The 12,500-nt window shown below is 40.4% G+C and overlaps 1 protein-coding gene across 1 annotated transcript in view; it reads right to left on the reverse strand.

Annotated features, from left to right (window-relative positions):
• Positions 1–588: 588 nt before the first annotated feature.
• cwc22 (CWC22 spliceosome associated protein) overlaps positions 589–12,500 on the reverse strand; it is a 78,554-nt gene continuing 66,642 nt past the window's right edge. Inside the window, exons 16-21 of the mRNA XM_078404028.1 lie at positions 7,512–7,589; positions 7,162–7,314; positions 6,542–6,669; positions 5,278–5,379; positions 4,972–5,195; positions 589–1,551 (exon numbers count right to left, since the gene is read on the reverse strand). Of these exons, the coding sequence (XP_078260154.1) occupies positions 962–1,551; positions 4,972–5,195; positions 5,278–5,379; positions 6,542–6,669; positions 7,162–7,314; positions 7,512–7,589 (1,275 nt within the window). The 3' untranslated portion in view covers positions 589–961. The remainder of the gene's footprint in view (positions 1,552–4,971; positions 5,196–5,277; positions 5,380–6,541; positions 6,670–7,161; positions 7,315–7,511; positions 7,590–12,500) is intronic.

Raw genomic sequence — 12,500 nt, forward strand, 5'->3', positions numbered from 1 at the left:
TAAACTCAATAATACACCAGATTTTCCCGACTGCAAGGCAATGGCATTTGTTTTTGCTTGCAGCATAGAAGACATCAAGATTAAGAGACAGCTTTTAGTATTTGGTTACCAAAAATATAAATAATAAATGGATCATGGTGATTCTCTGACTAAGCTAAATTTTAAATCTAACAAGTAATAAAACAACATGATTACATTTTACAGCAGCAACACTGAAAAACTGTCAACATCTCAAGATTAAGCAGCAGTGCAGTGTCCAGGTATTGAATGACTTTTTCCAGGAAAATTTGCCTACAGTTAATACTAATTACCCAAGATTCAGAAAAGGCACTTTGAAACGTTAATTTGCAATTTTACTAGAATAAGCACTAAAGTAAACATTAATCTGGACAAATGTTCATGATATACATATCAAATTAATATGATACATACTAGCATTTAAAAAATATTATGGCACATTTTCATAAATCAAACTATGTCTACTTCTTTAAGTCACAGCTTTATTGGTGACTCTCAAGTTGTAAACAATTATGTAAAACAGAACTTATGAAAACAATAAAGTACTTGATTAAAAACCTCCAAATGGTGACATATCTGCACGATTTTTATTTGAGTTGACAAACAAAACATTTACATGAAACAAGAGAATGTCAAATCCTCTATAAATGCATTATCAAATGTATCACTGTCCACAAAATAATTCTGCACGCCTTTCAGGTTTGTCCAAAAAGGAAGAATTGTTTTAAGGTATTTACTCAGGCTTTTTTTTTTTTAATGCAGATTTCATTAATTACAAAAGATGATAACTGGAAATAGCAGTTTGTAAGATTCCAGTGGAAACAACGTACAGATCAGCAGTTGTATTGAAGTCGTGCTTCCTTTTCCTTTCATTATGGGATTTATACTGCCTTCAGAGTTTGGCAATGCAGTTTTTTTAAAGTAGCAGCATTGTTAATGCTCGTCAGTGTCTTCTTGGAGAACTTTCTCTGTACCTGTCCTCTTCTTTTCTACAGTCCTTAGAACGTTCTGAATATCTACTCTCCTGGCGATCATTCTTTCCAGATCGCTTATCAACACCATTTTTTGGGCGGTCTTCTTCACTACTTCTTGAGGTCTGGATTTCTTCACGACACTTCTCTCTAGATTTTGACACTTCTCTTCTCTGACTGTGATGATCACTGCTATCCTTGTTCCTGGAGCTGTTCCTATCATTTTCAGAACGAGAATGGTTTCTTGCATCATTTTTCCCGTATTCAGTACGTTTATCTGCAAGGTCTCTGTTCCGCTCATATTCCTTATCCCTATCACTGCGTTTACGATCTCGTTCACTCCTCTCCTCTCTATCATATCTGGAAGAGTCTTCTCTTCTCTCTCCAGAATGCCGACGGGTTCTGCCACCACTTCTTTCCTGCTCCTCACTGCCACCTCGATGTCTGCTTTCCTGCTCTTTTCTAGATCCTTCTCTCTCACTTGGTCTTTTTCTGTTAGCCATTCTGTCTTCATCTTGTTCCTTTTTGTTCTGGACTTTCTTGTTCTTTGAATTTAAATCATCTGGAAAAAAAGCATATACCCAGTCAACATAAATGTGTCCTTAAACTTTCCTTTACAGCAAGCAAAGGAATTTCATCCATAATAGATCTTTGGCTATAATAGATCTATAATTTCGATCTTCGGCTCAAGTGAATGGGAAATTGAGAATGCACAATCCTTAAAAGTTCAATGACATTAATTGTACAATTATTATGTGTGAGAAAATGGCATTTATATCTAATGTTTCACCTGCATCTTCCATCTAATTGCTGGTAGCAATTATAATTTCAGTAAAAATTGCTGAAAAATATCCAGGTTCCCAAACTGCAACACTCAGTAATTCTTTAAATGGAGAAATAACAGCACCTACAGTGACACTGTCATGGTCCACCAAAACGTTCAATCTGGAATTTATAAAGAGTGTGACTCCAAGGAGGCTACAGTAAGATTTTTACGTTCAAATACCGCTATTGTTTACAGATTCTCACCCAGCTAATCCAACGCGGGCCTGATGGGACTGGCTCACGTGTGTTGGGTTTGGATTGGGTCAGCGAAAAATCAAAACACCTGCATACACCTGAAAACCTAATGGAGGTGGTATTCCCCCTAGTTCTTATCTTTGGTAGTAGAGGTTGCTGTTTTATGATTAGCCTGAGTAAATGCAATACATTTCATAGATGGCGCATCTTGGTGTAACTGGTGGTAGGCAATATGAATTTTATAAAAGGGTATTTCATTGAAATATACAAAAGGCAGACTGGATGCAAAGGGGGTGCTTCCCTGAGTTGGGTGTGGGACCTAAAACAAGGGGTTACAATCTCAAGTCACAGAGTATGACAATGAGTATTGAGCCAATGAGAAATTTCTGCAGAGCACAATGAACCTATGGAATTCTCTACCACAGAAAACTGTGGTGGTTAAGTTGCTGAATATATTCAAGGAGGGAGACAATAGGGGTAGACACAAAAGGCACTAGGGGATTTGGGGAGAGAACATGAATATGATATCAGGATACAAATCCTACTAAATGGCGGAGCAGGTTCAAACTATTAGTCAGGGGAGTGGGAAACTAAAGATATGGAAGGGTAAGGGGAAAAAGCAGCTCAATGTGATGATCAAGGAAATGTGGAATGGTTCATTGTTAGCTATGGGGAAGGTGACAACGAGACTTACAATCAGTAAAATTAATCAGGAGGACAGTGAAACTAATCGGAGAACTATGTTGGGGGAGGGACAGAGAGAGAGGGAAAGCAAGGGTTACTTGAAAAACAATGTCCCAGTTCAATGATCTCAATCAGGAATCTAGGATGGGCAGCAAATTGGCACTTATTATTTTAGGAAAATGAGAGTTTAATCAACTGACTTCACTTTTCTGCACAGCAGTTGTTAGTCTTTCATCTTTGCTACAATTAATTGTCGGAACATCCTAGTCATTGTAGGAGCAGTATCATCAGAAAGACTGAAGTGGTTCAAAGCAGCATCTGACCACCACTTTCTCAAAAGCAATCAGATTATAAATATTGGGTAACCAATTTTCCCAGATGCCCAAAAATAATAAATTTAAAGATATCATCATGTCTTCTTTCATGACATTGATTAGTACTCACTGTTAGCGTTCCAGACCTCCCAACATTTGATTTTACAAATTCATAATTTTGATGTTCAAAATTCAGAATTTTACATCAAAATTCATAATATGGTACGTAATGCAACTTTTCAGCAAAAAAAAAAGTATGAACGTCAAATGCGCAGCACTACATTCATGTGTGAAAAACTACTATTATTCCCACCAGTTGTAGTTCTTGGACTTACAAGTACAATGTCAGGCCTATCATGGGTATATTCTGCTATTTATAGAAATGTTATTGAACAGAGACACTTTTTGCAACACAAAGAAAAACTTGTTTTGTTTTGTTTTTCTATTTTGCCTTTTCCTTACACATCCCAATTCTCTTGGTATTGAATAAAAGAGCAATTTGCTGCCCATCCTAGATTCCTGATTGAGATCATTGAACTGGGACATAAAATGTATGACTAAGTTATGAAGAGTTGGTATATGTGACTCGACAAAGCACACGGAAGGAAGTACCTGTTGAAGAAAATTTGCATATTAATTGATAATCAGCCCAAAAAAGTGGTAATTGGCTTTTCTGCTGTGTTTTATATTTGAATCCCATTTTAATTAATTAATATAGTTATATAATCTTGCACTTCAATTTAATATTTACTCATTGCAGTTCCACCACTGATTTTCTGGCATTCTTGGTTCCAGAGCTTTGCTGGTTTATCCAGCCGGCCAAGGAAGTCGGCTCTGGGGATAGATGTGCTGGCTCCAGCTGGGCTGGAGTTCCAGAGCCCCGGCCGCAGGTTGCAAATTCAACCCACCGATCGGCCATGAAAGTCCCGATGAGGTCGAGATTGGCTGCCTTGCCCAGCCTTGGTGCCACATTTTCGGGGAGACTTCCAGTGATTTCTCATGGAACCCCTAGCAACCTCCAGCGGCCAAATTGACAAATTGGCATGGAGGTCCCGATGAGGTCGAGATTGGCTGCCTTGCCCAGACTAGGTGCCACATTTTCGGGGATACTTCCAGGGCGGGGGATTTCTCGCGGAAGCTCTATTGTCCGAATTGACAAATTGCAATTCGGTAATTTTTTCTTTTGCGGAAAAATGTGAGGCGAAATCGGAATAGCGGAAATGAAATAAGAAAGCAGAAACTTTCCACCAAATTCGGAAGGGTTGAGAGGAGTAGCGTTCACATAAGCGGACTCAATTTTGAGCAATAGATCAGAACTCTATTGATATACATGGAATATATACCTCAAACACATGTAGACAAGAAGCCTTTTGAAAATCTTATCATTACAAAAAAGAAATCGTGTTCATGCCACAATTTAATTTATTTTTTTTAAATTGGTTTACAGGATCTTAACAAATGTGTCTTTATAGATAGATTCTTGATTAGCACGGGTGTCAGGCGTTATGGGGAGAAGACAGCAGAAGGGGGTTAGGAGGAAGATATAGATCAGCCATGATTGAATGGCGGAGTAGACTTGATGGGGCAAATGGCCTAATTCCTATCACTTATGACCTTATACATGCTTTGAAAAACACAGCCAGAGCATTTCCAAAAATCGATTATGACAAAACAGAATGGAAGAAATGTACCTCTCTTTTTGTAAAGTAAGTTTCTCATTGAAGTCCACTTTACTATGAGAGGAGAGAGAGAGAAAAAAAAACTAAAGCAAAGAACACCATAATTATGCTCGGCATGAAAAGGGAATCTCGCCAGACTTTATACCTCTCAGAGGTAAATTCCACAGCAAAAATAATAAGAGGAGGGGAATACGTTGCTGAAGAATTTTATTTTATGTTTTCACTTTTAAGTGTGCAGATATGTTTATGTATGAAGCAGGGATCGAAAGCCCACCATGTACATACCCGAGTCACTGCTACTGCTGGAGGATGAGCTGCTGCTGGATGATCCTGAACTGCTATCACTATCACTGCTACTGCTGCTACTTCCAGATTCCGAATCAGAGGAAGAATCAGTGTCAGAGTCAGAAGAGGACGAGGAAGACGAAGAAGAATCTGATGATTCAACATCGTGACGCTGAGTCATTATTATTTTCGGTGCATTTTTCAAATGTTCTCGTAATTCATCTCTGTATTTAAAAAAAAGTATCTCGTTATTGGAAATAGAGACAAAATACAGCATGAAGAAACAAAAAAGACATTTATACATACGTTAGTCCTCCAAGACCAATAGAAGTAAAGAAATTGATAGCAAATCGAGTATTGCGCGGGTTATCCCTGGGAAAGAGACCTTCGAAGAAAGGTTGCAGGGTCCTGTAATAAAAGTAGGTAAAAACCACTTTAAAAAATCATTGCAATATTTGAAAGATGGAGAAACTTCCATAAGATGTCAAATTATATTGGTCATGAGTATTATACCAATATTATTACACTATTCCCAAAGTCTTTGCTGATTTTTCAATACTATAAAATGAAATATTGTGTACATGCATTTCAATTGGCTAGTAATATTGTGTAAATTCAAGCCAGGCAATTCCAATATAATTTTTGGTGAAGGGCATGTGATGGAGTATTTATTTGATTGCATAGTTTACCAAGCTACTTCAACAAAAATCATAAGTAATCCAAAAATCCAACAAGACCAAAATGCTGTCATTGTTACTATTTATATCCCGACACATTTCCAGAACAAATTAAAAGACTTTCACACATTATTTTGGTCAACAGCAAATGCAGCAAATATGCTTTTGATTGAAATGTATGTGCAAATATTTCCATCTGAACAAAAATAAAATGAAGGCATGAGCTATATTTCAAAAGCATGTGCAACGAATTAACTGAGATGAGAAAGTAGCAAAATGACTGGAGTGGTGGGAGATGGAGGAAAAATTGGGAATTGGAGAATTCTACATCCCTATGGTTGGATTATAAGCTCCCAAAGCAGAATATTAGCTGCTGTTCCTCCAGCAGAATACGAGATGCCGCTCTTCCAGATTGCTTGTGGCCTCTCTCTGTTGGTGGATGAGGCCAAGGATAGAAAGGTCGGCATGGGAACAGGGAGTTAAAATTGAAGAGGAGATAAAATGCTTAGCAAATGGGAGATCCAGCGGGCCTTAGTGGGCAGAGCGCACGTATTTGGCGAAATGGTGGCCTAGTCTATGCTTGGTCTCTCCAATGTAAAGGAGGCCACATCAGGAACACAGAATGCAATAGATGAGTTTGCATGTGAACCTCTGATTGAAAGGGATGCTAGGATCCCTGGATCGAAGCAATAAAAGGGATGCAGGGCCAGGTGTTGCATCTCATGTGGCTGCAGGGGAAGGTGCCTGAGGAGGGGGTAGATTGGGTGGGAAGGGATGAGCAAACCAAGGCAACAAATACAAGTTGGAGCACTCAGTCTTTTAGTTTGCTTTGGAATTTTTTTTCAGGATACAACTAATATAAAGCACACCCATGGAGATCAGTTCACACTTACATGTCCTGCAGTCTTTGATTTAGTTTGGGGAGTCCCATATATTCACAAAGCTCTTGAAAAAGGATCTTTACAAAGATTCTGCTGGAAGATGTTGTTGAATCTTCGCTCAAATGGATGCATTCAAGTACCTGTAAATATGCAGGCAAATGAAAATGATTAATTAGCTACTTAAAAAGATTAATTAGCAATATATTAACTATTCAAAAGACACCAAATACCATAAAATTATATAATTGAAGCGTAGAATGTCCATTGCTAATTTTCAAAGGAAGAAGGATTGCATGAAGTAATTCACAAAGCTATGAAATTCTGTGTTGGAATTTGTAATTCAAGCAGTGACGTTGTCAATGCTTAAGAGCAGATTACAATGCAATGGTAAAAGGGAAATAAAGGGATAAAATAACTTGAAGAATGGAAAGGGGTAAAAGGATTGATTACTGAGAAAACTATCATTTGTTTATGAATTCAAGTCCAATATTTTGATTTAAAAGACACATTTTGAAACATTTTGTTGCACAACTCAAAACATTTATTGGGTCACAACTTGTACAATTTCAGAAAACAAAAAGTATTTGCAGAAAACATCAATAAGTGAATTTTTGTCAACGGCTATGACTTACACTCCATGGAATTGAATCCGTATAAAGGAGGTGTGCAAACATTTTGGCCACATTGCGTAGTTTGTTTGTTTCCAAACGATGTATAGTTTCATACTGCTCTTTGTAGATACCTTCAAAAGCTTCCATATAATCCTTTTTCAACATGCAAAAACGCTGCAATGATATTGAAATAGAAAGTGTGAGGCATTCAATCCTTTCCCCATTCACCAAAATAATTGTTTAACACGTTATATTGAAAAATAGGCATTTAAAACCATTAGTATAAAATGATTTCAAAAGCAGTCTTCTGCACATTTAATTATTAATTTATATGCCAAAACACATCACAATATTTACAATGAATGACTCACCCCAGCTAAGAGACCAAAAAATTTCTCATATGTTCTTTGCTGTGCGCAGCAATCTAGAATCATGTTGCATAGTTCTTTCTGTGGAAAGACAGGTTTAATGGGTTTTCTTTTTAAAAAAAAGATGCAAAGTAGGGAAAACAAGGCTGAATATTAGAAATATTGCAGAGGAAGGCCTTTTTCACAGCAAGCTTGATTTATTATCATATTCAATTTAAGCCATATTTATGCAAAGATGGAATCCTGCCTTTGTGAGAGGTTACACTTTAAACTGCTTATCTCAATGGACCATGTGAGTCACAATGAGAACAAGCAGATAAAATTCTAATTCTTTACATATTTTAAAATCTGCAAAATTATTACTGCCTCCCATTGATATTTCACAAATTTGTTTTAATGGCAATTCCAGCAGTTTTTAATTCTTGCCATTCTTAATTGTGGTCACAAACTACAGCTAAGCTCCACTGATCTATTACCTGGCTGATCAGGACCAGTTCTTATACTTCTTTAACACATATTGACCCTTTCCCCACACGGGTTTTAAACACTCTAGGGCATCATTCATGCACGCCCTTTAAACTCACCAGATTCACTGTAAAATATGTCAAAAAAGCCAATTATAGTGCATTGGTGTATCAGTCAGAATAACAGCAAAGTAAATATGCAATTCAGCACCAGTAAAGTCCCCACGAAGAGCTTTGTTCGATTAAATATCTCAACTCCAGGGGCCATCTACCAGCACAATACATAAATCCTGCATGTTCTAGTTCAGACACTGACAGGCCTCCTGTACATTCCCTGCACTTTGTGTATGTCAGATCTACATCTTTCAAGCCAAAAATCACCCTCCCCAAACAACTATATTATCACTTTGAAAAAGTACCAACTTTTTTGAAATGTAGCAAGCATTATGTAGGCAAGCAAGGCTGTCATAAGATCATAAGTGAAAGGAGCAGAATTAGGCCATTCGGTCCATCAAGTCTACTCTCATTCAATCATGGCTGATCTATCTCTCCCTCCTAACCCCATTCGCCTGCCTTCTCCCAGTAACCTCTGACATCTGTACTAATCACAAATCTATCTATCTTTGCCTTAAATATATCCATTGACTTGGCCTCCACAGCCTTCCTTGGCAAGTGGCATGGAAGCTGTCAGTTTACATGTTGCAATACAAATGGTAACAGAATAAAATAAGAAGTAATTTATGACAAATTACTATTTGTGGCGAATGCTCAACACCATCCGCTGCCAAAATGGAACTGTGTAAGAAGGAACTGCAGGTGCTGGTTTAAACCAAAGATATAGACACAAAAAGCTGGAGTAACTCAACGGGGCAAGCAGCATCTCTGGAGAGAAGGAATATGGACGTTTCGGGCCGAAACTGCAGCTTTTTGTGTCTATCTTCGCCAAAATTGAACTATTGGCACTCTGACGATATTGGGGGGGGGGGGGGGGGTGCGGCACGGTGGCGCAGCGGTAGAGTTTCTGCCTTACAGCGCCAGAGACTCGGATTCGATCCTGACTGTACGGAGTTTGTACGTTCTCATTGTGACTGCGTGGGTTTTCTCCAGGTACTCAGGTTTCCTCCCACATTCCAAAGACGTACAAAAATTGTAAATTATTCCTCGTGTGTAGGATAATGCTAGTGTTCGGGGATCGCTGGTCGGCACGGACCTGGTGGACTGAAGAGCCTATTTCCACATTGTGTCCCTAAACTAAACTAGCGTGAACAGGTGAGTGATTGTCCGCGCGGACTCAATGGGGCAAAAGGCCCCATTGTGCTGTATCTCCAAACTAAACTTGTGTGAATGGGTGGTCGATGGTCGGCGCGGACTCGGTGGGGCGAAGGCCTGATTCTACACAGTACCTCTAAACTAAACTAATTGTCATTTGGTTGGGCTCTGTAGCAGACATTGTAAACTAACAATCTGATTTTGGTTTTGTTGTCATATTCTCTGTCAAGGATAGATTTTGGTACAATTGGCCTAACTTGTTCTGGGCGTGGTGGAAATGAAGTCAAGTTCCCATGTAAGAAATTCAACAGCGAATTTTCCTCCAAAGTCAATGTTGTGTGATGTCAGAAGCAACTTTGGGCATGACATCCAGTCAGACAATATTTATCAGTTTGAACTCTTAAACATTTCTGCTTGAGCAAGATTACAAATGGCTTTAAGTTGTCATGGTTACTGTATGTGAATCAGGTCTTTTTTCTTACCATTCTTTACAGATATTATACAGAAACAAAAACACCACATCGGGCCCTTTGGCTCACAATGTCCTGTGCTGAAATTGATGCCAAGATAAACTAAACTCATTTGGCTGCACGTTATCCATTCCCTGTATATTCATGTGCCCATCTGAGAGTCTCTTCAATCCCATGACTGTATTTGCCTCCACCATTGCTTCTGGTAGCATGTTCCAGGAACCTACCACTCTCTAAGGGTGAACTGCACATCGTTCAACTTTGCTCTTCTCACCTTTAGGCGATGCCCCCTCGTCTTTGATATTTCCATCCTGGGAGAAAGATTCTGTCCACCCTTTTACCAACTAGGATGTTTTAATCAAGACAGGTATTTTTCTCCCGAAATAATTAAACACGTTTTATCTTGAAGAAAGTCCAATTAGAATGATAAAAATACTACAGGGAGTTCAGCTCACTCCAACATGACAGTTCCGTTCCGAAGAAACTCTGCATGACAGAAAATAGTGTTCTAAAAATAATTGTGTTAATGGGGTTAGGGGCTCAAAAGTTTCAGATTTGCCAAAACAGTTATTTTCCCTGCATGATTTTCATAAAATAAAAGCCTCTTCGACGGCTCAGGGTTGAACACCGATTTTCCAGCATCCTCGGTTCCAGAGCTTTCCTGGATTATCCGTTTTTCTGGAGTAGCAGAGATTATGTGATAATGAAACAACACACCCCTGGCCCGCTAATGACACCCCTTCTGTGTCTCTAAAGCACCATGGAGTGCCGGAAACTTAAATAAAACAAATATAAAACGTAAACTGAGCGTGAATGGAATGAGCTGCTGACCCATCCCAGGTTCACACCATCTCCCAGGCTGTTTACAAACCCAGTTTCTGACTCACAAAGGTGCACCAGCGAGTCCTTCACCCCTGAAAGGACACAAAGTGCTAGAGTAATTCAGGGGGTCAGGATCTCCAGAGAACATGGATTGGTGACATCAGGACTCTTCCTCAGACTGATTCAGTTGGCTGAGATACTCCAGCATTTTGTGTCATTTCATTTTAAAACTAAGCACCGATGCCGCTGGACTGCACCAGCAAACCCTCCTTCACCAGTTCACACAGCTGTTCTTGCGGCTCATGTTGTAGCCTCTGGAGACGTGCTTTCTGCTGGTCGTTGCCTCCTCTCCCTCCCCCCCCCACACCACCTCCCCTGGTGTCGCCAACATACTTCACCTTAGCAGCGACAGCAGGTGAGAGGGGAGGGAACCCCCACGGTGACTGAGCATGTTCTGTTGGTGGGGGCACACTGAAGAAAACGCCACCGCCAGGAGCTACAATGTGAGCCGCAACAACGGCCGTACAAACGAGTGAAAAAAGGCTCGCTGGTTGCCGCTCAGGGAATTTCTCTTGTAATTTTGGCTGGATTATAGGGGTGGGCAGACCATCAGTTGCCAGAAAATTGGTGTTCAACCTGTGTAGGTTTATTTCTGGTTGTGTAAGGTAAAAATACTAAAGGCTGCATGTTACAATGATTCATTGAGTGTCACTGCATAAGTGTCAACAGAAGCCATTTCTTGCCAATTTCTTTGACATCCCGCAGCTTAAGTTGCAGCTGTGTTCTGAAGAGACAATGGTGTTTGATCACTGCAAGAAATTAAGTAGAAACAGAATTTTTTTTCCCCCACATGGAAATTTCTGTTTTATCAATTTCCAAAGCAATTTTTACGTTGTTTTCTAGTTTGAGATCGACATTATACTATAACCAATTTGATGACCTTAATATATATAGTGTTCCCTAATTCATCAATCACATTATAGCCAATTGGCATCATGGAAACCCACGTTAAACCAGGAACTTGCAGATCTTTTTATGATCTCAGTTTGCAAAGAAAACATTAAATGGAAGTCCAAAACAGGCCTGGAAAAAAATCATTTACATTGGTTGGAGAGCTGTAAATAAGCGAGTTCGGTACCTCGACCGCACATGCGCAGGTCATAGGTCACAAGAGCTAAATATTCTCGCCGGCTTATAACAGCAGGGAAGAAACGGCTCTTGAATCTGGTGAGAAGTGAGTGCAAGCTTTTATATCTTGTGCCCAAATAGGGAAAAAGATGACGAGGAAGGAGTGTGATTGTAGCCCTTGTTTTCCAAGCAGCACGGCGGGGAAGAGGGAGACCACTGGAGTTTTAGCCTGGCCTGTCTGCCGTCTCGGTCAATGGGTAAAAAGCCACATGGTTGCGGGCTGTGCGGTTGGACTTTCGCCCAGCTGCTGGGCCACCTGCGCATGCATACAGTCGAGCTGTTCAGATGTGAGGTGCGCGGTAAGGCTTCGAGCACTCCTAGAATTTGGCGAGGCACCGGCACAGGCACACCGGCGACCGGCCCTTCCAATGCAAGGCTTGCAGCCTCGGCGCTGCTGCAACACTGGCGCTTGCACACCGGCAAGCAGGAATTCCGCTGCAGGCTTTGCAGCGTGTTCTTCCCCGTATGGCTGTAGTTTGCGCAACAACATCGCATCCATCGGCTTCCGGGTATTCGCAACCCGCTCTGGGCTGTCGCGGCACAAGTGTGCGGCCCGTAGCGAGTGGCTCCTGTTCCGTTCTGACGCCTGCGGGAAGGATTTCCGCAGGGCCGGCTACCTGGCTCTTGCACAGCGGCGAGACGTCGTTCGCATGCGAGGTCTCACGGCTGAGCTTTCGGCAGCCCGTTGCAGCTGAGAATTCTATATCTTATAGAATTTTTCGAGGATGTAACTAGTAGAGTGGATAAGGGAGAACCAGTCGATGTGTTATATCTGGACT

The sequence above is a fragment of the Rhinoraja longicauda genome, chromosome 8 (genome assembly GCF_053455715.1).
Source record: "Rhinoraja longicauda isolate Sanriku21f chromosome 8, sRhiLon1.1, whole genome shotgun sequence".
NCBI lineage: Eukaryota > Metazoa > Chordata > Chondrichthyes > Rajiformes > Arhynchobatidae > Rhinoraja > Rhinoraja longicauda.